Raw genomic sequence first — 27,883 nt, 5'->3', positions numbered from 1 at the left:
GAATGGGCTTCATTGTATTACTCAAATATTCATGCACAAACACTTCTGTTGCTTGGGGCAAAATGACACATATCAAGGAGACAGGAAGAGGTTCTGTGGTGTAATCAGAAATGAAACTCATACCGTGCCTCACTTCATTTCCTTTAGCGGCAAGACACACAAACATTATGCACATTTGACATTCATACCTGTCTGTGCACAGTAGGTCTATCTGCATGGTAACCTCAACCCAAACCTAACGGCTGGCTCAAACAAGAAATGGAGCTGATTGAACTCTTCTGCATTATATGTGAGTTATTATATGGTTTTATTCACAAACAAAACTGAAACTTTCTACTTTTTCACTCCAACTTACTTTTATAACTTGCCATAACAAATAAGTTGGAACACAATTGAAGTATGTGGTTTTTGTTTCATATATTTTGCACATATATCTATTCATGTAGTGGTTGCAATGCAAATTTCTTGAATAATGACAGAAAATAGTTTATATCTTGCAATATAGGAGAAACAAGTTTACTAGCGATTCAGAAGAGTCTCTCTCAACTCACGTGTTGCTTTTAAAATACAATACAAGGTAACACTTTATAATAAGGTGGCATAATAAATAACAAGCTAATCATTACCTATCCCTTTATTAATATTTGTTAATGGTTACTAAAATATCTATTTGGCACAAGTTAATAGTTTATAGTTCAGGTCAGTGAAAAACTATATAGTTAATAGTTTTTCACTGACCACAGAGTATCGCTTGTTAGGGTTAGGGTTTGGGGCGTGTGTTAGGGTTAGGGTTAGGGTTAGGTTTGTGTGTTAGGGTTGGGTTAGGGTTATGCAAACAACTAATATTTAATTGATTACGAAAAAACGATTAACTTGAGCCAAATAGATAATTTAGTAACAATTATGAAATATTAACAAAGGCTTAGGTAATGACTATTGGCTGTCAGAATACAACCCCCCCCCCCCCCTGCCAAATGTCCCCTGTTATGTCTACAAGTCTGAAATTGCTGGAGTCACATCCATTGACCTGAAGATGTTACCCCGAAAATTCTGAAGTGTCTCAGACTTTGCAAACAAGAAATAGGAGGGGGGGTTGTATTCTGGCAGGCTAAATTGCCTTCCAGCATACAACCCCCCCCCCCCCCCGCCAAATGTCCCCTGTTGTGACTACACGTCTGAAATCTCTACAGTCACATCCAGTGACCTAACGATGTAACCCCAATCAATTTGAAGTGTCTCAGCCTTTGCAAGCAAGAAATAAGAGAGGGATGATGAATATGGCTAAATTGGCTCGATATTGAATATATCCAGTATATATTCAATATATATTCAATATATCCAAAATATATATTGGATATATTCAATATATATTGAATACATATTGAATATATCCAATCCAATATCCTTCACAGGCCACCACAGGCGGCCTGTGGTGGTCACCTGAAGTTCAAACCCAAAGACTTCATAATGAAGAAAATGTTGTCTTTTCAGTAACACTCAACACTCAACCATCAATACGTTTCTCAGACTGTGCAAACAAGAAATAGGTGAGGGGTGATGAATACGGCAGGCTAAATTGGCTGGACATTGAATATATCCAGTATATATACATTCAATATATCCAAAATATATATTGGATATATTCAATATATATTGAATATACATTGAATATATCTAATATCCTTCACAGATGGCGAGGCTGTGCTCACTGAGTCTGTACATCGTAAAGGATTTCCTTAGTTTTGGATCAGTCACAGTTAAATGTGCTTTCTAGGGTAGGCTACCAAGAGGTTGTCAAAATTAATATGAGTAAATAACATAATGCATAAATGTATTACTTTGAACTATTTAACTATTACGTATTTAAGTGCTCTCGTAGTTCATTATCTTGAATGTTGTAGCGTACATGGGTCGTCGGAGGTTTCATTGCGATGTCTTCGTTTTAAAACTTACAACCTAAAATATGCCATCGCTTTCTGTGATAAATTGCTCAACTTGTGATGTTCTGATATAATATAAACACTAATTTTGACTAATATTGTCAGAAGGAAGAGCGCCTCGATCTAAATGAAAGTATGGGGCGTTGACAATAAGCGAATGCGCGAACCCCCCTTCGCGTGAATGCGTTCACGCGAAGGGGGGTTGTAATATGCGGGGGGTCGAGATTCGGCACAACACCGGACCCGTAGCTTCGCCCTGATGGTATTATTTGTCGATAATGTCCAGCAAGTTCTATACATTATTCTGCTTATTACACGGCTCCTTGCCAAATGAAACAATATCTTCACACGGTGGGGCTTTTTACAATTACCTAGTGTTGATCATTAGATAAATAGTCCGCCAAAGACGTCGACGTCGCTTAGCAACCGGACACGCTCCCCCTACTCACTTCCACCAATGCAAAGCGAACAGAACTGAGTAGGGGAGGGCGTAGCCTAACTAGTTTGTGACCGACCCAGAGAAACACAACGCAAATTCAATGTGAACATATATGAGGCTTTAATATAATCCTGGACGATTTTGAAATGCCGCCAAACATGTTTTTTAAAGTGTCTCAAAAAGAGGGCATGTCCGGGCAAAAGAGGACGTCTGGTTACCCTACGTACGGGAAAACCATTTGATTCCTACCTGTTCCACTAGCGGCCCAGTTGGGTGGCGCTATCCTGGTCATTTCTCTGCGTGAGAAATACGAAGTGTGGCGTGTGAGCATGTGCATGGGTTGAATTGCGTGCGTCTCACGCCGAATGCGTGAGCCTCGAGAGCCCTGTACTAAAGTAGGCCTACTGTATAAGATAAACACTTATTTCAACTGGGGAGAAAAGGTTGAGTACAAATACTTGATATGCTGAGCTACTGTAATCAGCAAATGTTTTCATGCTGTACAGTAATATACAAATGATGCGTTTGAAAAAACGAGGGCAGAAGTCTAAACTAGTCAACGTATCACAGGGATATGTTTACACAAAGTTTGCTCGCGCTACCACTCGCGCTAGGACCATGGGTCCTTCCCCCTTCAAACAGAAACAGGAGGGCGGTGCAGCGACCGCAAAGCACTGTGGTAGTTGGAGGATTCCTTACTTTTGAGCCAGAGAGACACTTTTCTGCCTTTTCTCAGGCTAGGATGAACCGATTTAAATTTTTTTTGCACATTTTATAATACATAGAATTATTTACTTCATGTAACCTTCATATCTCCACCGGTGAAGTATCCCTTTAATTTATTTTATTTTGGCAAGTGATCATGGTATAAGCGGGATAATGCCTTTCAAGGTGTCACAAACATGTTTGATCGGTCGTAATTGAAGGGACTACTTTTTGAGGGAGATGAACTCAAACAGAGTATACATTTAATAAACATGCATAGGAATAAGAAAAAGCTTAATAAAAGTATAAAAGTATTTGAATTGTTTTATTATGTTGGCAAGCAAGAAGTAGAATAAATGGGATAATCATTCTTGTTTTAGGCTATTTAGTACTATTTCCATTAGGTCTACATGACCCTTAATGTCTTATACACCCGTTATAGTATTTTCTATTCAACTAAATATAAAATTGGGATTTTGCGCAGTAGCTCAGGAGGTAGAGCGGGTTGACTTGTAACCAGACGGTTGCTGGTTCGATCCCTGGCTCCTTCTAGATGAGTGTCGAGGTGTCCCTTAGCAAGGCACCTTACCCTGACGTCTCCCGACGAGCTGGCGACGAGCTGTCGACCACGCCCTGCGTGGTCGACTCCGCCGTCGGTGTGTGAATGAATGGTTGGAAGTCACTTTGGATAAAAATCCCAATTTAAATATCCTTTGACTAATCTGAATCCTGCCCCTTGTCTTCCCAACAGGTTTCACCGCCCTGTGTACTGCTATAGATGAATCCGGTAAGAATGTTAAGAGTTTATTATTTACGAAATGTATAGGCTTTTCTGAACAAGTAAAAAGCTTATTGTTACATAGTAGGAATATATTATCTGATTGTTCTCAGAGGCAGAAAGAGAGAGAGAAGTAAAGCGAGTGAGAAGTAGAGAAAGAGAGGGGAGGGGTAGATTGAATGTGTGTTAGAGCTATGTGATTCATTTGAACACATACTGGTAGCATGACAATATAGGGCTGCTGTTGGCTCAAAAGTAGCTTTAGGTTTAAGTGAAAAACGACTGTGTGTGTGTGTGTGTGTGTGTGTGTGTGTGTGTGTGTGTGTGTGTGTGTGTGTGTGTGTGTGTGTGTGTGTGTGTGTGTGTGTGTGTGTGTGTGTGTGTGTGTCTGTGTGTGTGTGTGTGTGTGTGAAAAATCAACAAACATTAAAGAACAAGTGAACCCAGTGTTTCAGCTGAGATTCGAACACTGGAATAAGGAAAATGTGTTTTGAGCTGATAGTTCTATGAAGGAGAAGGGGGCGTGTTATCCCCATGGTTAGGACTCCCGGCAACTTTGTGATAAATCTGTAGTAGTGTTGTTGTGTATGAGCACTATAATTAATGATGTTGTATATGAGATGTGTCACATATAGTGACAGTAAATTTGAAGTGTCCTATAGTACGTTTCCACCGGCGGGTGCGGTTCAGTTTGGTATAAATAGGTGCGGAACTGTTCGCCTTTCCAACGCCAAAAGTGGGTGGGGTCCGGACTTAGCCTTCCGAGCCGGAAATCGGGAAATCTCGCAACTTTCTTGCGGCATTTCTCGGAGGCACGCCCCCTTTTTGTCTTCATCTCTCGGAATTCTGAGAGTAGACCGAGAGCAGTGATGACGCTCTCAAGAAAAATGGCTGCGCCCGTGAAGAGATTTATTTTATTTTTATTTGTACCACGTTGGTCATTTTAATGCTCTTACACACTTGATTACATTGCTACTTTATTACGGTCACTAATTTATGCATTGCAGGGTCTTGCTGTGCTTGCAATACAATGTAAAAATATGTTGTTTGTTTTCGAATTGGTTTGCTAAAGAGGATAATGTATCTTACAATAAAGAACGATTTTCATTACACAATCTCAAAGACGAATGGGAACGCCAGAGGCGCATTCACTCTCCTGGTGATAACCACACGGCTCGCCAGTAATGACGCTCACGCTTACGCGTGTTCCCGTCAGCGACCGCTCATGTGCACTTGGGAAACAGCCGGTTGGGAATCTAAAAGTTCTTCAAAGCAGGGTTTTTTTATCTGATAAAAACCAGTAAGAACTAAACAGAGCTTAGTTGGATCAGTTTCAAGTTTGCATGCCTTTATTTCCTTGATTCCTATCACCTACTATCCTTTTGCTTTTATTTATGAGAAGCACATACAGTATTGCCACTGTATGGAAGGCAACACTTCCCCTTATCTAGAGCTGGTTAAACTGTGTCATGAGGTGTCGTTCACACAAACTTTCTGACGTTGCGAAAATATTTTCTCACTAATTTCCAGCGATGGGAACGCACCACAAAATTTGGCCAGAGTTGCAGAACAGCTTCAGGAGGTGTCATTCACGCGAAAATGTTTTCCCCATAATTTCCAGCGATGTGAACGCACCATATAAATGCTCCGAGACCGGATATGACGTCAAAAGTGCAACTCAGAAGGCACACAGTAACGTGTACATTCAGCGCTTGCGCAAGATGCAATAGGTCTCCTTAACATCGGCTGCCGCTGTCATGCCAAATTTGTACCGGCTGCCAAATTTGTACCGGGCGCGTCATCCATACGTAATCCATTCCAAACATGGAATGGATTACGCGACATTCGCAAACCTTCTATCTAGCGATCCGTTATCTGTATTGTGCTATTTCGTCCTTGACCTGCTTTAAACACTCAGTTTACTTGCTAAATTTGATTAAACAATTAAATACAATACAAATATAAAGTAAAAACAAGTGTTATCTAGCGATCCGTTTTCTGTATTATGTTATTTCGTCTTTGGCAACATGAGCGCGAATGTTTTTTGAAACCCGCTTTAAACACTCAGTTTACTAGCTAAATTTGATTAAACAATTGAATACAATACAAATATAAAGTAAAAACAAGTGTTATCTAGCGATCCGTTAACTGTATTATGCTATTTCGTCTTCGGCAACATGAGCGCGAATGTTTTTTGAAACCTGCCCGGCAACGGACGACGCGATCATCTGCTGCCAGGCAGGTTTGGAATGGATTACGTATGGATGACGCGCCCGGTACAAATTTGGCAGCCGGTACAAATTTGGCATGACACCGCCAGTAATCCAAAACATGAAAACAGGAAATAAAGGAACGTAATGCAGATCATAGATTATCCAATTAGAATAACAAAGCGGTCAACGCAGCCATGGCTTCCAGAAATATGTAGAAATGTCAGAAAATTGCCATGCAAAGATGAAGTGTAGTGTGTAACTCTGCTCCCTCTCTGTTTAATTGTGTGTTCCTCAATCCTCGGATGCCAGACTTCTGAGTCGGAAATCGATAGTTATTATATTATAACTCTTGTTCTATGATTGTAGGCGTAGCCGTCTAGGCTTCGCCTTATGGGCTTGTCCCGTGCACGTGCTCGCACGCACTGAAAATGTTCAACTATGCACCAATCAACGTGGGCACCGCCCACATTCCCACGGCACCGTGTATATAAGGCGGTGTCATGCCAAATTTGTACCGGCTGCCAAATTTGTACCGGGCGCGTCATCCATACGTAATCCATTCCAAACCTGCCTGGCAGCAGATGATCGCGTCATCCGTTGCCGGGCAGGTTTCAAAAAACATTCGCGCTCATGTTGCCAAAGACGAAATAGCATAATACAGTTAACGGATCGCTAGATAACACTTGTTTTTACTTTATATTTTTATTGTATTCAATTGTTTAATCAAATTTAGCTAGTAAACTGAGTGTTTAAAGCTGGTTTCAAAAAACATTCGCGCTCATGTTGCCAAAGACGAAATAACATAATACAGAAAACGGATCACTAGATAACACTTGTTTTTACTTTATATTTGTATTGTATTTAATTGTTTAATCAAATTTAGCAAGTAAACTGAGTGTTTAAAGCAGGTCAAGGACGAAATAGCACAATACAGATAACGGATCGCTAGATAGAAGGTTCGCGAATGTCCGTGAACCTTTCACGTCATTCGACGCGATCGTCCGTTGCCAGGCAACGGACGACGCGATCATCTGTTGCCAGGCAGGTTTGGAATGGATTACGTATGGATGACGCGCCCGGTACAAATTTGGCAGCCGGTACAAATTTGGCATGACAGCGGCGCAAACCGCCACCCATCCTCCACGCTATTCTTTCAGCATTTGGAGGGTACAGCAGGTGGGATACTAGACGGCTACGCCTACAATCATAGAACTAGAGTTATAATATCACAACTATCGTTCTACTTCATGTACGCTACGCCGTCTAGACATCGCCTTATGGGCTAAGGTGAAGCCCATAAGGCGCTCTCCCCGGCTGCGGCGGTGGCTGCTGTTGCTGCTGCTGCTGCTGCTGCGGCATCGGGGTTGGAGGTGGAGGCGGCCCCCTGGAGCGCTGGAACCGGCCTGGACCCCGCTTCCTCCTGGCCTGCTGGTGGGAGGAGCCTGTGAGAATCACCCCGAACCGGGAACGATTCTCACAGATGGACTGCTGGTGAGCGAGCACCTCCGAGAGCCTTATGGCCCTCTGGATCATTGTGGCCCACGCCATATGCCGGCCGGCCGAAACGGCTATCGGCTGGCATAGCTGAAGGATGGCGCTGGAGAAGCGGGAAACCGCCAGCCATCTCGCGGCCTCCTCCGGGCCGTAATCCTCCCTGCCAGCCGACAAGGAGACCAGGGCAGAGGAGAGCAGGGCGATGTTGTTGACCGCCGCCGCAGATTGCGAGGTACAGACGTACACCCTGTCCGTCAGGCCGGTAATCTGCTTCTGGAGGCGGTCGGGGGGCAGCGGCTTTCCGTCCGTCGCTCGGACAGAAAAGCGCTGCTAGGGAAGGCTCCAGGCGAGGGATCCCCCTCGCCTGAGTATTAGCCCACCCTTCCACGTTGGTGAAGTCAGTGAAGGCCCTCACCGGGGCCTTCAGAGTAGAGGGGTCCCCACCCGCAGCAGTGAAAAGGTGCTGAACCGGTGGAAACAGGGGGTACTGGGTAGCCCGCCGGGAGGAAGACGGGATGCGAAAACACTCGCCCTGCATGTCATCCGACATGGCCCTTGACGGCCGCCGCCTAAACCCATGATCTCGCCGAAGAGATCGGCCATCCGGCGTCGTCAACCTCGACTTGCTCGTCGTCGGCGTCCGGGACATCCGGAACTCTGGCCCTGAAGATGTCGATGGCCTCAGCGAGGTCCACCGACGGGGAGAAAAAGTGGTGCCTGGAGAGGAGCCCCTCTTCAGGCAGAGTGCGGTAGGCGGCGCAGGAGGCGGGAGCAACCCAGGCAGCCGCGGTGTGTTCAGCGCCGAGGCACCTGAAACACCTGAAACACGCAGGGAAGCGGGACAGGAGGTGCTCTGAGGCCCTGAAAAGGGCCCCCCAGCTCCTATAGGAGCTTTCTCCAGTGGCCCTGAAAAGGGCTGTTGGTCCGTGGCCTCGCCCACGCCGCTGCCACCGGCCATCTTATGGTTGGAAGTAATTTCTTTGTTTTCCGTAGATCAGTACAAATGCTGAAAGAAAAGGGAGGATTGGCGGCGGTTTGCGCCGCCTTATATACACGGTACCGTGGGAAATGTGGGCAGTGCCCACGTTGATTGGTGCATAGTTGAACATTTTCAGACAGGCCCATAAGGCGAAGCCTAGACGGTGTAGCCTACATGAAATAGAGCTCCCAGCTTCTTAAGGCATTTCTTGGAGTAAAAATCGCGGTGGCACGCCCCCTTTTTGTCTTCAACTTTCGGAAATCTGAAAGTAGACCGAGAGCAGTGATGACGCTCTCAACAAAATGGCTGCGCCCGGCAAGAGATTTATTTTCTTTGTATTTGTACCGCGTTGGTCATTTTAATGTCGAATGCTCTTACACACTTGATTACATTGCTACTTTATTCCGTTAACCAATTTATACATTGCACAGTCTTGATGTGCTTGCAATACAATGTAAAGTTGTGTTTTTTGTTTTCGGGCTTGCTAAAGAGGCTAATGTAGCTAACAATAAACAACGACTAGCCATTTCGTGACACAATCACAAAGATGAACAGGAACGCTATAAATGCTCCAAGACCGGATATTAGGTCAAAGGTGCAACTCGGAAGGCTGGCGTCTGAGGATTCAGGAACACACCACATGTGGTCTGTTTACCATCGTCATTCCCGCCCTTTCAACACACCGCGCTGATTCGCTAGCACACAACCAATCTGAGTTTCCAATGGCTCCAATCCTCATCGCCGCCAACGCTCTCAAACTATGCAAGTTGAATCAGACACCGTCCGCGCGGTACCAAAAGCATTCAACACAGCTGAACATACCGAACAGATTTGTTACCGAACTACAGGGTAGCCCAAACATAGGCTACGGTATTGTAGCCTATGAAAGATAGCTCATACAACAATTTATTTATCTAGCTGACAACATCAAGGGGGCCTCTCTCCCGAATAGGACCCCCATTTTTAACACATTCTAAGCATGTTAAATGTGGCCCCAGCAGTCGGTTGTGGTAGTGATGGGCTGTTCGCGACCGAATCAGTTCGAATGAACGAATCTTTGACAAGAACGAACCGAACTGATACCTCTCTCTCTATCGTCTCGTTTGTTCTCAGACTCAACTCCTCCCAGACCAACTATTCGCTGACTCGCTGTTCGTTCACTGACTGGTGGTGGTGGGGGAAGAGACTTACCCTACATGCCCACTGCACCGTCAGTCAACGGACGTGGGAAGGCGGGTTCGCAGGTAGTGGGCACGAGTCGTTAGTGAGCGAGGGTACGATAATACGATTCAAATACAATTAGGGAATTTAGCCGACGCTTTTATCCATAGCACCTTACATCGGTTAATACAGACATTGACACACCGACGGCAGAGTCAACCATGAAAGGCGAAAGCCCGCTCGCCAGGAGCAGTTAAGTGATCTTGCTCAGGGACACATCAACACTCAGCTAGGAGGAGCTGGGGATTGAACTAGCAACCTTTAGGTTACAAGACAAGTGCTCTACCTTCTGAGCTAAGCTGACCCAAGCTGATTCAATATGCCAGATCATGCCAGATTAATCAAATATTCGAATGTCACGTCAATCTGTGTCGTTCTTTCATGGTTCGTTCTCCACCCGGGAACCCTACCATCATTGCTAAATCAAGTCTATTATTTTGCTGATATGTTAAACATCCAATAACCCCCCCATCCCGCTGCGTTTGGTTAAAGTTGTGTTGTTGATTGATGACCGACTTCCACGATCGTTTGAGAATGAGAACGAGGGAGGAGCTGAGAACCGTGCATTCCATGATTCGATTCACCGCTACCGGAAACTCGACTGAACGAGCAGCCACCGCCCACCACATTTATCCTACCGTACATCTGGCGCCTCCTGCTGGTCACATCTATACCACAGAAACAGTCCGCCTCCAGTGCCATGCTGAAGGTCGCTCCCCTGAATGGACGTACCAGACAGTTGCTCCATGATGGACAGTCAAGTCCTTCAGTCACTGATCCCAATAACTCTATCGATTCTGCCAGCCTGGCCGACGCCGGGCAGTACTGGTGTCAAATCCAGCAGGGAGCACACCAAGTAGCGTTGTTTCATTAACACTGGTGTTAATGTGGTGTTAATTACTGGTGTTAATTAGTCATTGGTGAGAGTTGAGCACCCCCCAGGGATGCATTGGCTATCAAATCCTCCAACTTTTAATTAATTATATTGCATTAATTAAACTAAATGTGATTTCATTGATTCAATTTAATGTATTAAATTAATTAACATTTGTTAAACTGCCCAACTTCGGGCAACATACCAAGGCTTACCTTACGAAGGATTCATGTTTTGAGTATGTTGTGGTCTGTGTCCCTTAGCTGCCAAGTGAATGTTTCCTCTAGATGGGGAATATCGTTGGTACAGAGTTGGAGGTCAACTCCCTTCTGCTGCCTAGCAGTTTTCCAAGGCCTTTGTTATATTTTCCTATTTGGACAACAGACCCAGCCCTACCTTAAAGAAGGGACCTTGTTTTGGGCCGTTGTATGTTGGGCCAACGGTAGAAATGTTGTGATAAGATACGTTATAAGTATTCGTAAGAACAACAAATATAAGGTGGCCCAATATTTGCCATCTCAATTTTTTTTAAATTACTTGTAGAAATGAATGACGTCAGCGTTTTAATAAAGGTTAGGTCATATCGAATCAAAAATAACTGAAACACAAAGCAAATCAAGAGAGCTGCCCAGTGTTAAGATCGATACAAAAGGTGTTGCTTTTGTCTTTGTTTGCCGCTGTTCTCTGTATGGATGTGGATTTTCCTTCTCTAAAAGGCCACTTTTGTCTCACTAAGGTCTTCCCAAACCAGCCATAAAGCTCAACACAGCTTGGTCCCAGGTGTTCTGCACTGAGAGGTTGGAGCTGAGCTGCACAGTGGAGGGTAGCTCTGAATGGAAGTTCACATGGTTCAGAGATAGCAAGGAGATCCAGGCTGACCACAGTGGTTCTGTCCACTGACGGGACTACCCTGTCCATACCCGCCGCTTCAGTGGTAGACACTGGAAAGTACATGTGTGAAGGACAACATAAGAACAGGACTCTCACCCCTTACAAAAGTGATGAACTTACCCTCAAAGTCGACGGTGAGTCCACAGTTTGTTTAGGTGCTTCAAAGACAAAAGAGGAATCCCTTGTGCGCCATGTCATCACGCCACTTAATGATATGAAAACGTAGTAACTGAAATTAAGGTTTTCCATTTTAGGATACAGACAAATAGTATGGGCCAATAGTATAAACAGTGTGTTAAGCTGTGTTATGAATATTTGTAAAACAAACAAATATAAGGTTTTATATATTAAATATTAGCATTACGAAAACTGTAAACGACTATTGGAAATCAATGATGTCAGAGTATTAATAAAGGGGGGGGGGGGGCGGGTCATATCTATGAAAGATAACTCCAAAGCCGATCAACAGAGCTTCACAATGTTTAATTATTAAATTCAAATGGCTTGTGTGCAGAGATTCCCGTTCCATCGGTGGCTCTCCAGACACCATCGTCTGCTGTCTTCACCTCTGAGTCAGTGGAGCTGAATTGTAGTATGGAGGACAGCCCAGACCTCTGGACCTATACCTGGTACAGAGGAGGACATGAAGTGGTGCAGGGGGCAGGTGTCTCCTTTGGGTCAGAAGGATCTGATCTCACGATTAGCCAGGTTAGACCAGAGCATGCGGGACAGTACACCTGTACTGGACAACTCAAGGGCAGACCTGTTAATTCTGAACCCAGCAAACCACAGTCCTTAGAGGTCAAAGGTGAGTTATTGCTAATGCACATTATGAATACAGAATCAAATCATAGTGGTAAGGTGACACACCTGCAACCTTTACAGGACTGTTAAAATAATCATAAGAATTACATAAAACAAAAAAAAACAAATACATCTAAATTATATGTTTGACTACAAATGAAAAGTGTAGTAACAGGGATATATATACATCTATGTACAAAATGTGTGTTTCAATAATATCATTTTTTTATTTTATTTCAATCAAATCAGAGTACATTACATTAATTATATTGCATTTAATCTATTAAAATGTAATTGAATTGATTAAATTGAATAAATTCAATTGATAAAAATGTATTAAACTGTCCAACTTCGGGCAACATACCAAGGCTTACCTTACGAAGGATTCATGTTTTGAGCATGTTGTGGTCTGTGCCCCTTAGCTGCCAAGTGAATGTTTCCTCTAGATGGGGAATATCGTTGGTACAGAGTTGGAGGTCAACTCCCTTCTGCTGCCTAGCAGTTTCCCAAGGCCTTTGTTATAATTGTCCCATTTGGACAACAGACCCAGCCCTACCTTAAAGGAGGAACCTTGTTTTTGGCCGTTGTATGTTGGACCAACGGTGTGAAACGTTGTGTTAAGATACGTTATAAGTATTCGTAAAAAATATATATATAAGGTTGCCCAATATTTGCCTTCTCAAATTTTTTTTTAATTACTTGTAGAAATGAATGTCATCAGCGTTTTAATAAAGTTAAAGTCATATCGATGAAATATAACTGAAACGCAAAGCACATCAAGAGAGCTGCCCAGTGTTTAGATCGATACAAAAGTTGTTGCTTTTGTCTTTGTTTGCCGCTGTTCTCTGGATGTGGATTTTCCTTTTCTAAAAGGCCACTTTTGTCTCACTAAGCTATTCCCAAACCAGCCATAAAGCTCAACACAGCTTGGTCCCAGGTGTTCTACACTGAGAGGGTGGAGCTGAGCTGCACAGTGGAGGGTAGCTCTGAATGGAAGTTCACATGGTTCAGAGATAGCAAGGAGATCCAGGCTGCCCACGTGGTTCTGTCCACTGACGGGACTACCCGTCAGTGGACAGAACCACAAATATAAGGTTTTATATATTAAATATTAGCATTACGAAAACTCTAAATGACTATTGGAAATCAATGATGTCAGAGCATTAATAAAGGGGGGGGGGGGGTCATATCTACGAAAAATAACTTCAAAGCCGATCAACAGTGCTTCCCAATGTTTACATTTGTACTTATGTTGGCTTGTGTGCAGAGATTCCCGTTCCATCGGTGGCTCTCCAGACACCATGGTCTGCTGTCTTCACCTCTGAGTCAGTGGAGCTGAATTGTAGTATGGCGGACAGCCCAGACCTCTGGACCTATACCTGGTACAGAGGAGGACAAGAGGTGGTGCAGGGGGCAGGTGTCTCCTTTGGGTCAGAAGGATCTGATCTCACGATTAGCCAGGTTAGACCGGAGCATGCGGGACAGTACACCTGTACTGGACAACTCAAGGGCAGACCTGTTAAGTCTGAACCCAGCAAACCACAGTCCTTAGAGGTCAAAGGTGAGTTATTGCTAATGCTCATTATGATTACAGAATCTCATCATAGTGGTAAGGTGACACAGCTGCAACATTTACAGGACTTTTGAAATAATTATAAAAGTGACATACCACAAAAAAAAACAATATATCTCAATTATATTTATGACTACTAATGAAAAGTGTAGTAACCGCGATATATATGCATCTATGTTAAAAATATCATTTATTTTATTTAATTTAAATCAAATCAGATTATATGACATTTATAATATTTGCATTTAATCTATTAAAATGTAATTGAATTGATTCAATTGAACGCATTTAATTGATTAAAATGTATTAAACTGTCCAATTTCGGGCACCAGACCAAGGCTTACCTTATGAATGATTCATGTTTTGAGTATGTTGTGGTCTGTGTCCCTTAGCTGCCAGGTGAATGTTTCCTCTAAATGGGGAATATCGTTGGTACAGAGTTGGAATTCAACTCCCTTCTGCTGCCTAGCAGTTTCCCAAGGCCTTTGTTATATTGTCCCATTTGGACGACAGACCCAGCCCTACCTTAAAGAAGGAACCATGTTTTGGGCCGTTGTATGTTGGACCTATGGTAAAAACACTGTGTTAATATAGAAATATTCATAAAAAAACAGATAGCCTATTGGTTGCACAATACTAGCATTAGGCAAATATTCAATAGATAATGGAAATTAATGACGTTTCGAAAAAGGGTAGGTCGTATAGATGAATAATAACTTAAAGGAAAAGCAATCAACAGTGCTTCCCAATGTTTACATTTATACTTATGTTGGCTTGTGTGCAGAGATTCCCGTTCCATCGGTGGCTCTCCAGACACCATGGTCTGCCGTCTTCACCTCTGAGTCAGTGGAGCTGAAGTGTAGTATGCAGGACAGCCCAGACCTCTGGACCTATACCTGGTACAGAGGAGGGCAAGAGGTGGTGCAGGGGGCAGGTGTCTCCTTTGGGTCCGAAGGATCTGATCTCATGATTAGCCAGGTTAGACCAGAGCATGCGGGACAGTACACCTGTACTGGACAACTCAAGGGCAGACCTGTTAAGTCTGAACCCAGCAAACCACAGTCCTTAGAGGTCAAAGGTGAGTTATTGCTAATGTGCATTATGATTACAGAATCTAATCATAGTGGTAAGGTGACACAGCTGCAACATTTACAGGACTTTTGAAATAATTATAAAAGTGACATACCACAAAAAAAAACAATATATCTCAATTATATTTATGACTACTAATGAAAAGTGTAGTAACCGCGATATATATGCATCTATGTTAAAAATATCATTTATTTAATTTAATTTAAATCAAATCAGATTATATGACATTTATTATATTTGCATTTAATCTATTAAAATGTAATTGAATTGATTCAATTGAACGCATTTAATTGATTAAAATGTATTAAACTGTCCAATTTCGGGCACCAGACCAAGGCTTACCTTATGAATGATTCATGTTTTGAGTATGTTGTGGTCTGTGTCCCTTAGCTGCCAGGTGAATGTTTCCTCTAAATGGGGAATATCGTTGGTACAGAGTTGGAATTCAACTCCCTTCTGCTGCCTAGCAGTTTCCCAAGGCCTTTGTTATATTGTCCCATTTGGACGACAGACCCAGCCCTACCTTAAAGAAGGAACCATGTTTTGGGCCGTTGTATGTTGGACCTATGGTAAAAACACTGTGTTAATATAGAAATATTCATAAAAAAACAGATAGCCTATTGGTTGCACAATACTAGCATTAGGCAAATATTCAATAGATAATGGAAATTAATGACGTTTCGAAAAAGGGTAGGTCGTATAGATGAATAATAACTTAAAGGAAAAGCAATCAACAGTGCTTCCCAATGTTTACATTTGTACTTATGTTGGCTTGTGTGCAGAGATTCCCGTTCCATCGGTGGCTCTCCAGACACCATGGTCTGCCGTCTTCACCTCTGAGTCAGTGGAGCTGAAGTGTAGTATGCAGGACAGCCCAGACCTCTGGACCTATACCTGGTACAGAGGAGGACAAGAGGTGGTGCAGGGGGCAGGTGTCTCCTTTGGGTCCGAAGGATCTGATCTCATGATTAGCCAGGTTAGACCAGAGCATGCGGGACAGTACACCTGTACTGGACAACTCAAGGGCAGACCTGTTAAGTCTGAACCCAGCAAACCACAGTCCTTAGAGGTCAACGGTGAGTTATTGCTAATGTGCATTATGATTACAGAATCTAATCATAGTGGTAAGGTGACACAGCTGCAACATTTACAGGACTTTTGAAATAATTATAAATGTGACATACCACAAAAAAAACAAATATATCTCAATTATATTTATGACTACTAATGAAAAGTGTAGTAACCGCGATATATATGCATCTATGTTCAAAGTATCATTTATTTAATTTAATCTATTAAAATGTAATTGAATTGATTCAATTGAACGCATTTAATTGATTAAAATATATTAAACTGTCCAATTTCGGGCACCTGCCAAGGCTTACCTCATGAATGATTCATGTTTTGAGTATGTTGTGGTCTGTGCCCCTTAGCTGCCAAGTGAATGTTTCCTCTGGATGGGAATATCGTTGGTACAGAGTTGGAGGTCAACTCCCTTCTGCTGCCTAGCAGTTTCCCAAGGCCTTTGTTATATTGTCCCATTTGGACAACAGACCCAGCCCTACCTTAAAGAAGGAACCATGTTTATGGCCGTTGTATGTTGGACCTATGGTAGAAACACTGTGTTAATATAGAAATATTTATAAAAAACATATAGCCTGTATGGCTGCACAATATTAGCATTAGGAAAATGTTAAATGGATATTGGAAATGAAGGACGCTTTGATAAAGGGAAAGTTGTTGTATAGATGAATAATAACTTAAAGGAAAAGCAATCAACAGTGCTTCCCAATGTTTACATTTGTACTTATGTTGGCTTGTGTGCAGAGATTCCCGTTCCATCGGTGGTTCTCCAGACACCATGGTCTGCTGTCTTCACCTCTGAGTCAGTGGAGCTGAAGTGTAGTATGCAGGACAGCCCAGACCTCTGGACCTATACCTGGTACAGAGGAGGACAAGAGGTGGTGCAGGGGGCAGGTGTCTCCTTTGGGTCCGAAGGATCTGATCTCATGATTAGCCAGGTTAGACCAGAGCATGCGGGACAGTACACCTGTACTGGACAACTCAAGGGCAGACCTGTTAAGTCTGAACCCAGCAAACCACAGTCCTTAGAGGTCAAAGGTGAGTTATTGCTAATGCGCATTATGATTACAGAATAGAATTGTTGTTTGTCATCAAATCAGATGGTAGATGTTGAATTATTGGGCATTTGTTCAATTAAAGCATAATTGAACTGATTACATTTCATGCATTTAATTAATTCTCATTTGTTAAACTGTGCAATTTTTGGCAACAGACCAAGGCATATCTTATAAAACTGTACTGGTTTTTGACCAGTCGTATGTTGGGGAGTCTGTGCCCCTTAGCTGCCAAGTGAATGTTTCCTCTAGATGGGAATATCGTTGGTGCAGAGTTGGAGGTCAACTCCCTTCTGCTGCCTAGCAGTTTTCCAAGGCCTTTGTTATATTGTCCCATTTGGACAACAGACCCAGCCCTACCTTAAAGAAGGAACCTTGTTTTGGGCCGTTGTATGTTGGACCTATGGTAAAAACACTGTGTTAATATAGAAATATTTATAAAAAACATATAGCCTATTGGTTGCACAATATTAGCATAAGGAAAATGTTAAATGGATATTGGAAATGAAGGACGTTTTGATAAAGGGAAAGTTGTTGTATAGATGAATAATAACTTAAAGGAAAAGCAATCAACAGTGCTTCCCAATGTTTACATTTGTACTTATGTTGGCTTGTGTGCAGAGATTCCCGTTCCATCGGTGGTTCTCCAGACACCATGGTCTGCCGTCTTCACCTCTGAGTCAGTGGAGCTGAAGTGTAGTATGCAGGACAGACCAGACCTCTGGACCTATACCTGGTACAGAGGAGGACAAGAGGTGGTGCAGGGGGCAGGTGTCTCCTTTGGGTCAGAAGGATCTGATCTCACGATTAGCCAGGTTAGACCAGAGCATGCGGGACAGTACACCTGTACTGGACAACTCAAGGGCAGACCTGTTAAGTCTGAACCCAGCAAACCACAGTCCTTAGAGGTCAAAGGTGAGTTATTGCTAATGCGCATTATGATTACAGAATAGAATTGTTGTTTGTCATCAAATCAGATGGTAGATGTTGAATTATTGGGCATTTGTTCAATTAAAGCATAATTGAACTGATTACATTTCATGTATTTAATTAATTCTCATTTGTAAAACTGTGCAATTTTTGGCAACAGACCAAGGCATATCTTATAAAACTGTACTGGTTTTTGACCAGTCGTATGTTGGGGAGTCTGTGCCCCTTAGCTGCCAAGTGAATGTTTCCTCTAGATGGGAATATCGTTGGTGCAGAGTTGGAGGTCAACTCCCTTCTGCTGCCTAGCAGTTTTCCAAGGCCTTTGTTATATTGTCCCATTTGGACAACAGACCCAGCCCTACCTTAAAGAAGGAACCTTGTTTTGGGCCGTTGTATGTTGGACCTATGGTAAAAACACTGTGTTAATATAGAAATATTTATAAAAAACATATAGCCTATTGGTTGCACAATATTAGCATAAGGAAAATGTTAAATGGATATTGGAAATGAAGGACGTTTTGATAAAGGGAAAGTTGTTGTATAGATGAATAATAACTTAAAGGAAAAGCAATCAACAGTGCTTCCCAATGTTTACATTTGTACTTATGTTGGCTTGTGTGCAGAGATTCCCGTTCCATCGGTGGCTCTCCAGACACCATGGTCTGCCGTCTTCACCTCTGAGTCAGTGGAGCTGAAGTGTAGTATGCAGGACAGACCAGACCTCTGGACCTATACCTGGTACAGAGGAGGACAAGAGGTGGTGCAGGGGGCAGGTGTCTCCTTTGGGTCAGAAGGATCTGATCTCACGATTAGCCAGGTTAGACCAGAGCATGTGGGACAGTACACCTGTACTGGACAACTCAAGGGCAGACCTGTTAAGTCTGAACCCAGCAAACCACAGTCCTTAGAGGTCAAAGGTGAGTTATTGCTAATGCGCATTATGATTACAGAATAAAATTGTTGTTTGTCATCAAATCAGATGGTAGATGTTGAATTATTGTGCATTTATTCAATTAAAACATGATTGAACTGATTACATTTCATGTATTTAATTAATTGTCATTTGTTAAACTATGCAATTTTTGGCAACAGACCAAGGCATATCTTATAAAACAGTACTGGTTTTTGACCAGTCGTATGTTGGGGAGTCTGTGCCCCTTAGCTGCCAAGTGAATGTTTCCTCTAGATGAGAATATCGTTGGTACAGAGATGGAGGTCTGTACCAACGATCCCTTCTGCTGCCTAGCAGTTTCTCAAGGCCTTTGTTGTCCCTTTCGGACAAAGTTGTTGCTTTTGTCTTTGTTTGCCGCTGTTCTCTGTATGGATGTGGATTTTCCTTCTCTAAAAAGCCACTTTTGTCTCACTAAGGTATTCCCAAACCAGCCATAAAGCTCAACACAGCTTGGTCCCAGGTGTTCTACACTGAGAGGGTGGAGCTGAGCTGCACGGTGGAGGGTAGCTCTGAATGGAAGTTCACATGGTTCAGAGATAGCAAGGAGATCCAGGCTGACCACGTGGTTCTGTCCACTGACGGGACTACCCTGTCCATACCCGCCGCTTCAATTGGAGACGCTGGAAAGTACATGTGTAAAGGACAACATAAGAACAGGAATCTGACCGCATACGATATGAGTGATGAACTTCCCCTCATAGTCAACGGTGAGTCCAAAGTTTATTTAGGTGTTTAAAAGACAAAAGAGGAATCCCTTGTGCGCCATGTCATCACGCCACTTCATGACATTAAATTAAATTAACTGAAATTAATGTTGTCCCCTTTATACAACAGACACAGTTTTATATTGGGCCTATAGTAGCAACAGTGGGTTAAGTTATGTTATAAATATTTGTAAAACAATAACAAATATAATGTTTTATATATTTCATATATGCCTTACAAAAATTTCAAATGACTATCGGAAATAAATGATGTCAAAGTATTAATAAAAGGGCGGTCATATCTACAAAAATAACAAACGAAAAGCAGATCAAGAGAGCTGCCCAATGTTTACAGTTATACATAAAGTTGTTGCTTTTGTCTTTGTTTGCCGCTGTTCTCTGTATGGATGTGGATTTTCCTTCTCTAAAAGGCCACTTTTGTCTCACTAAGGTATTCCCAAACCAGCCATAAAGCTCAACACAGCTTGGTCCCAGGTGTTCTACAATGAGAGGGTGGAGCTGAGCTGCACGGTGGAGGGTAGCTCTGAATGGAAGTTCACATGGTTCAGAGATAGCAAGGAGATCCAGGCTGCCCACGTGGTTCTGTCCACTGACGGGACTACCCTGTCCATATTCGCCGCTTCAATTGGAGACGCTGGAAAGTACATGTGTAAAGGACAACATAAGAACAGGAATCTGACCGCATACGATATGAGTGATGAACTTCCCCTCACAGTCAACGGTGAGTCCAAGTTTATTTAGGTGTTTCAAAGACAAAAGAGGAATCCCTTGTGCTCCACGTCATCACGCCACTTCATGACATTAAATAAAATTAACTGAAATTAATGTTGTCCCCTTTAGACAACAGACACAGTTTTATGTTGGGCCTATAGTAGCAACAGTGGGTTAAGTTATGTTTAAATATTTGTAAAACAATAACAAATATAAGGTTTTATATATTTCATATTTGCTTACAAAGATTTCAAATCACTATCGGAAATAAAGTATTAATAAAAGGGCGGTCATATCTACGAGAAATAAAACAACGAAAAGCAGATCAAGTGAGCAGCCGAAAAGTTTTGCTTTACAACTACACTAAACTCAAACTGGTTGTTCGAATTAAAAAAAAATGTGTCGGAAAAGTGCCTTGATGCAACCTTTAACCCACCTTTAGCATAGGATACTCCTGACCAACCTTTACGAAAGGAAAGGAGATATACCGTATGTAACCCATAATCGTTCACGGCGGCAATATTTAAAGCAACAGGCCACTAACGAAGTTTACCGACTCTACGCAATGATGCATGAGAGACGCGGTAAAGCAGAAGAAGAGAAGAAAAGAAAATTGACAAGACAAGAGTTAACCAAACATTATGGAGAAGAGGCGAAGAATCTAAAGAACTCATAAAAGACCAATATCATAATAGTTTATTCTCGTAGCCCATTATTTATACCATAAGAGAATAAAATGCCAACTTGCCGTTTAAGAAAGACTATTGGGGGCAGTTAATTTCCACATCAACATACATTTTGCCTCATTCTTTCACTTGTTAATTGGTATTCAAGTGGATATTCCCGTTGGTCAAATCCGACCTAAGTGATTCTCACTGTTGGCGACAACGGGAACATACAAGTGTTGCCTTTTCTGCAGAGATTCCTGTTCCATTGGTGGCTCTCCAGACACCATGGCCTGATGTCTTCCCCTCTGAGAAAGCGGAGATGAACTGTAAGATGCAGGACAGCCCAGACGACTGGACCTACACTTGGTACAGAGGAGGACAAAAGATGGCGGTGCCAGGTGTCTCTTTTGGGTCCGACGGATCCCAGCTTGTGATTAGCTCTGCTAGACAGGAGCATGAGGGAGAGTACAACTGTACAGGACAACTCAAAGGCAGAGCACCTGTTACGTCTGAACACAGCAAGCCGCTCTCCTTATCTGTCTATGGTGAGTATCCTGCAAAATGTCATTATTCGTTGCGTATGAAATGTATGACACATCAGTCTTTTCTTATCTCAGCGGTTCCAGGTGATGTACACTAAGGTGGTTGGGTCATTTGGCAGTTAATATGTATTTAATTCAAGTAAATTAATTGGAGATGTCAATTAATTAAACTAATGTTTAATTTGTTAAATTATCCCTTTAAGACAACAGACCCACTACTACCTTAAAGAAGGAACCCTGTGTTGAGCAAGTATGTTTGGGCGTCTGGGAATATAGTAGTTATACTGCATTATTATGATCGTAAAACAAACAAATATTAGGTTTTAGGATATTTATTATTGCAGAAACCGAAAATGACTATGGGAAAAGAATGACGTCATTGTATTAATAAGGGAAATGTCAGATCTGTCCATCTATTGAACAATGGCAAAAGACTAGGTGTTTTTCCCTCTGGCCACAACATCTGAACATAGTTGATTATGATTATGCCTACATACCTCCAGATAAGAAACCTACACCAGAGCTAATACAAGATCCCGGGCATCGGAAGATGTATGCCAAGGAATCAATCAAATTCAGCTGTAAGGTTAGCACTTCATCTGGATGGGAGTTCCATTGGTTCAAGGACTCAGCGAAACTCCCGAATCAAGGGGAGAACTACACCATCCCATCGGCCTCCTCTGTCAACGCCGGGGCGCATCGATGCCGTGCAACAAGAGGACAGGAACCACCCTTTACCACAGAGGACAGTAATACAATAAGCATCAGCGTTGAAGGTTGGTGCGTTTTCTTTTTTATGAGCCATCTTTGTACGCAACAACATCTCCAGCGTTAGACGATTGGTTTCCCTCCGGACAGTGCGTCCCAGGGCCACGGTGACCCTTCTAACAGGGTGGTCTGAGGTGTTCTCCGCCGATCGGCTGGATCTGAAATGCGAGGTGCACGGGAGCGAAGACACGTGGAACTACACATGGTAGGTACTGAACTCTTAAGTGTGTACTCTGTGCCACTCTGTCACGCATCCATCATCTCCTCCCGGATTCATCCGTTCGGGCCCGATTCATCCTGGTGTCGGTGCCCACGCAGCCGTTCCGATGCAACGACTGGATGCCTGGACTCTCTTTATGGTTAACTGGCCAGCACCCCATCGACGATTTAAAATGTTTTGCCTGTAAATATGTATGTATTTACAGTATGTCAATGATGGCACCCATTGCACTCCGGATCATCCCTGGAAGGAGGGATCCCCCGCTCTGCGTTCCATTTTTTCTTGCCCTCTGGGTGGCTAGGGTCAGGGGGGTGTCATAAGTATATGGCCTGTTAAATCCTTTGAGGCTGTCCTGGTGATTAAGGGCTATACAAATAAAATTGAATTGACTTGACTTGAACTAATTGAAAATGCTGATAACATCAAGGTTTGGAGGAAGTGAGCAGTCCCCGTTGTCTTTTAACGCCAAACACCCGGTCATGAGTAAAGACGTGAACCAGAGCCACTACAGCTGCATGGGCAACCGCTCTTCACGGCCTTTGTATTCCCAGCGAAGTGAACCCTTCAAGACCACCAATCTCCGTGAGTAGTAGCGGGAGTTTTGATAGCTCTTAGTAGCTAGAGTGACCTCAGACCCAGTGTTTGTTCTTCATAGGCTCAGGATTAGTAAGATCTGGTTAGAAATAGCTGTTGGGACAGGTTGGACAACATGTTATGGATTTAATTGTATTTGCCATCTTATTCCTTTTATATTATTTATAATATTATTATTATTATTATTATTAATATCCGTAATCAATATATTTATGGTTTTCCTCCATCTTGTTTGTAGTTCTTAAGAGAAGAGTTCTGCTCTCCATATCTGGATGTCTGTTCTTCGGCATCATCGCTGTCTTCATCGGATGCATTGTGATGAGAATAACACGCAAACCAGGTCTTACATCTTTGTTTCAACATTCTTGGTGCCATGGCATTTGATTTGTATAGATGACCCAAAATGATCTCAGTATTATCGAACCAAGCAATCTAAATGAAGACTGCATGTATTCAATTACCATGTCTCTGGCCTGATAATTGCTGTACACAAGGGCCAGTTCTCATCAGCATAATAGGGTAGCACATTACTTCTGTTTTCCCACAGTCACGAGCGAAGACAAACCCGAAGAGGTCAACCTCTTTCTCACCAGGGCGGAGCTGCAAGCTAGTGATGGTATGTGTTCGGGTTACTGTTGAGGTGTGACTTTCATGCATGTGCTGTGAAATGACACTGTTCTTTGGTTGTGCTCCACGTTTTCATGGAAATTGGGCTTTAATGCTGGTGGATTGGTTTTCTTTGCATGCATTTTAATCAATTCCAAATCCCCTCCCGTTCTCCACACAGTTGCACCTTGTCCACTGGCGGAGTACGTCAGTGATGAAGAAAAGCCGGCTTTAACTAAAGGTAAAGCTTGACCCCGCAAACAGGTCACGCCGTTTGAAAAACACATAAAAAATGGTTGGCCAATAACAGGACACTATTTAAATCTGATTGAAGAAATCAGCTTTGCTCTGCTTGGATACATAAGAGTTGTTACTTACTGTGTGTCCGTGCTTTAGTCATGCTTTGTTCACATGCCTTATGTGGTTGATCTTAATTATTTTTCATGTAGATGCAGCAGACATAGACCCCGTTTGCCATGAATCAACACCTCTTCCATTAAGTTTCTCTGAGGTCGAAGGTACAATCACAATAATATAAATACATTTCTGAATGATCTGCAAATACTTATTTTTGGCACAGTAGTAAACGATTTGTATCTGTGTTTCCATGTGCTTCTCCCTCTAGCTGAGACGTCCGAGACCAATGGTGGACTAAAGTCCTTTAAATATTGACCTGGTTGAACCGTGATGACTCGAACCATTCTTCTGACCTGACTTGGTTAAACAGTTGCAAATTATTATTATTTTTTCATTGATGTTTATGGTTTATTGTTGCATTGTACATGTTTTAATGGGAACCTACTGATGTAGGATGGTTTGATATGAAATTATTGGAGCAAACACCAGATGGCAGCATACATACTTCTGCCTCTAACATCAAACTGACTATCCAGCATCTCCCTTATCTGTATGAAGATGTAGGCATATGTCAGAAGTTTATATTGGTCCTAGACAACTTACCATTGATGTTTTCTGTTGTCTTACTAGTGTTATCATAATTACATTATGAGAGTGTGTGGATGATGGCAGGTTTAAGTAGCCTCACCTGGCCCAGTCTGATTCTGGGGCTGGCTGAGCCTCCAAGCACACTAGGGAAGATCTCCTGCATAGCAGTGGAGCCCCCTTGCCATGTTCATTACCTGCTAAACTTACATTAAACTGGCTTCAACATAACCAGCCTATGTCCTTTGGTTGGAGTAGCCCAGAAAAGCCGCCTAGGTGGTGTGGTGCATTGTCGCTTCGTACAGACATATACCCTAATTATATCATTCAAGGGAACATGTCCCTTTACCGGGGAAAAATGTAATTTAGGCCCTGTAAGGCCTAATTGGCCCTGCACTAACCAACCAATAAAACAGCAATGAAACACCTACAAACCAACACCAAAGTATCAAACCGTTCCACCGGAAGCATTTATTGACCTCCGGCCCAAGGTCGTGGCGGCGGTCTACTATATACACGGGATGCCACGCTCGCTGGCGCGGGCGACGCCTACTTGAGGATCCCGGCCAGCCTCTCAGTGTAGTAGTTGTAGTTGTCCTGGCAGTCCTCCCACGGCGCGAAGCTCTCCTCCTCCCTCTCCACGTACGTCTCCCACACGTGCTGGAAGTCGGCGGGCTTCATCATCCTCAGCTTGCAGCCGGCGCCGGCCAGAGCCTTCAGGCCCTCGCAGGTCTCGGGCTCCTCCCACTGGAAGAGGCGGGAGCATAGGAGGGTGAGGCGCACCGTCTGCCGCTGGCGCAGCACGCTCGTCACCTTGGCGACGCAGGCCGTGCACGGGCTGGACGACACGTACCACGTGATGTCGTAGCCCTGTGAGCCGTTATTTTTAGGGAGCACCTGGGAGGCGTGGGAGGATGGAGGGGGGAGGGGAGGGGATGGAGGGGGGAGGGGAGAGGATGGAGGGGGGAGGGGAGAGGATGGAGGGGGGAGGTTGGGTGAGTTTGTGGAAAAAGAAGAAGAAATGGTATCATATGCGTGTGTCATGGTAATTCACACACACACGCACACGCGCGCACGCACACCAACACGCACGCACACAATCACAGACACACACACGCACACACACACACAGTGTGGAGCACAGGTCGTTGCTGGAGCTGCGCTGACCTGATCGAAGAAGGCTTCCTCGGCGTGTGCGGTGGCGTGCTCGTCCTCCATGTAGCCCATGAGGGGGTCCACGTCGGCCCCCGGCACGTCCACCCGGAAGCACAGCAGGGTCTTGTTCCGGCCCGACGAGTACTCCACATTCCTGAACTGGAACCTGAAGTAGAACGGGCTCATCTGCTGCCTGAGTGGGGGAGGAGAGAAGGGTTGAAGTGAGAGAGAGGGAGAGACCTTTAAGCACTCCTGACGTTCGTAAATGTGTTGCCAGTTTTTGGGATCATGGCTCCGACCATTTCGGAAAATACTGTAAAACTCCAGTTTGTTAGACAATAGCTTGGCTGGAGTTCAAATAAATGAATGACCATCTGCGAAGGGACACCTACCCGTTTATTTAAATGAATAAATAGGAGCCCATTTAAACATTCTAACTTTCTTAAATGTTCCCAAATTAAACGCTGAATGATTTGTTACGGACTGGGCCCTGGAAAAAGGAAAGCAGGCTAAGTCACACTTAGCCTGCTTTTGATACAACTTCGCCATATACCGTAGGGTTAATTTCCTAGCTAGCCAGTTGCGATTCCACAAATAGATCACACAGTTCATCTCTCATAGCTCGGGCTACACAGACATAACAAACAGGCCTTTGAAAAACAGCACAGGGAAAAGGGCTTCGGTGAGCTCTGTGACTCATATTGCTATTTCTGCAGTATTACAAATGACGGCAGGTGCAAGTAATTAGCATCTCCCATTACTGATACTGTTTGTATTCCATAACAACATGACTCATAATAAACGACAGATAAGTCCACCGCATCTCTGAAGCACACTGATCAAAAGAGGAACCAACATTTAAAAGAGGTGAGAAAGCCATGACAACAGCAACAGAGAAGAGACAGTCCGAGCAGGGCAGAGGAAGGTGGGGTTCTGCCGGACCCCGGCTGACGTCTGCTCACCCGGTGACGATCTCAAACGGCGGCAGCTCAATGGGCTGGAAGTCGCCATTGTCTCCTGGGTCTTTGGCCTCAGCTCCCCCGACTGCCTCTCCATCTCCAGCCTTCTCCTTGTCCTCCAGCCCTCCTTCCTCCACCTTGGCCGGCGGTTTGGGGCTCTTCTCAGTCTTCTTGGCCGGTTTCTCCTGTGACTTCTTCACAGCCTTCTCCTTGGTCTTGTCTTTCTCCTTCTCTTCTAGCGGTTTGCTGGTTGTCTTCTCCTTCTTCTTGACGCTGGAGCGTCCTGTGTTCCTGTCGGCCATGCTGCCTCTGTTCCTGAGTGGCTACTATGAGTCTGGGAGAGAAAGACAGGGAGAGGGGGGAATAGAGTCTGTCTAAAGAAGACTGATAACATGAGTGGACGGACCAAAATAGATGCTATTGTATGCCGTGCTGGGTGTTTGTCCACCGGGCCAGGCCAATGGTAGTCGGATCAGTAATCCCACCAACCCCCCACAAACCATTTTCCATTCCCTGACCGTTACCAGGGCCAACTAACACAACCCCTGGTTTGTGTGATTGTCTTTTTGTGTAATGCTGTGAGTTCAAGATGAGGACACATTTTCTGCCAAAACTACAAATGAGATTGTTGAACATTTCATGTCTCAAGTACACTGTGCGTCCCCCCGGGGCGCTGGGACTGTCAACAAGCCAACAACAGGCAGGTTATAAATAAAAGGGGTTGGCTTGTCTGTTCCCAATGTGTACGGGTAACCAGGCCCTGGCCGCTACTGGGGCTCTGTAAGCTGCTGGGCTCCAGAGACCCAGCCAGGCCCGTTTAGAGGACATTCCTGGAATGGAGGAGCGGGGTTTATTTTTCTGTTTAATTGCAGTCCGTATTTCTCTTTGTGCAAGGTACTGTGTCGTCTTCTACTGCACGTGGGTCCAAGAACAATCCATCTCTAACAGTCGGTGGGGGAAGGGATTGTTT

At 43.7% G+C, this 27,883-nt stretch overlaps 2 protein-coding genes and 1 long non-coding RNA gene across 5 annotated transcripts; 1 reads left to right on the top strand and 2 right to left on the bottom strand.

The window, feature by feature from the left end:
• The first annotated feature begins 59 nt into the window (after positions 1-59).
• LOC130380320 (hemicentin-1-like) lies at positions 60-25,614 on the top strand. Of its 2 annotated transcripts, XM_056587493.1 has the most exons (21): positions 60-289; positions 3,836-3,871; positions 11,380-11,668; positions 12,049-12,342; positions 13,606-13,899; positions 14,696-14,989; positions 15,786-16,079; positions 16,831-17,124; positions 17,763-18,056; positions 18,695-18,988; positions 19,440-19,730; positions 20,179-20,469; positions 21,379-21,672; positions 22,173-22,445; positions 22,528-22,642; positions 23,085-23,239; positions 23,490-23,591; positions 23,799-23,867; positions 24,039-24,098; positions 24,307-24,375; positions 24,483-25,613. In XM_056587493.1, the coding sequence occupies exons 3-21, from the start codon at positions 11,596-11,598 to the stop codon at positions 24,527-24,529; spliced, it is 3,897 nt and encodes a 1,298-aa protein (XP_056443468.1). In that variant the 5' UTR covers positions 60-289; positions 3,836-3,871; positions 11,380-11,595; the 3' UTR covers positions 24,530-25,613. The 2 variants fall into 2 exon arrangements, with proteins under 2 accessions (XP_056443468.1, XP_056443473.1); XM_056587498.1 differs by lacking the exon at positions 20,179-20,469 and having other exon boundaries at positions 24,483-25,614.
• LOC130380368 (uncharacterized) lies at positions 14,170-15,876 on the bottom strand. The gene is made up of 3 exons (XR_008895292.1): positions 15,758-15,876; positions 14,668-15,567; positions 14,170-14,477 (listed from the first exon to the last, which is right to left on the bottom strand). It is a non-coding gene; the product is annotated as an uncharacterized LOC130380368 (long non-coding RNA).
• apobec2b (apolipoprotein B mRNA editing enzyme, catalytic polypeptide-like 2b) lies at positions 20,730-27,336 on the bottom strand. Of its 2 annotated transcripts, none has more exons than XM_056587509.1 (3): positions 26,917-27,336; positions 25,967-26,147; positions 20,730-25,546 (listed from the first exon to the last, which is right to left on the bottom strand). In XM_056587509.1, exons 1-3 carry the CDS (start codon positions 27,213-27,215, stop codon positions 25,349-25,351), a joined length of 678 nt encoding a protein of 225 aa, XP_056443484.1. In that variant the 5' UTR covers positions 27,216-27,336; the 3' UTR covers positions 20,730-25,348. The 2 variants fall into 2 exon arrangements, with proteins under 2 accessions (XP_056443484.1, XP_056443477.1); XM_056587502.1 differs by having other exon boundaries at positions 20,734-25,696; positions 26,917-27,333.
• Positions 27,337-27,883: the final 547 nt, after the last annotated feature.

This window comes from Gadus chalcogrammus, chromosome 1 (genome assembly GCF_026213295.1).
Source record: "Gadus chalcogrammus isolate NIFS_2021 chromosome 1, NIFS_Gcha_1.0, whole genome shotgun sequence".
NCBI classification, from domain to species: Eukaryota; Metazoa; Chordata; class Actinopteri; order Gadiformes; family Gadidae; genus Gadus; species Gadus chalcogrammus.
This window is presented reverse-complemented; position numbering and strand designations above follow the sequence as displayed.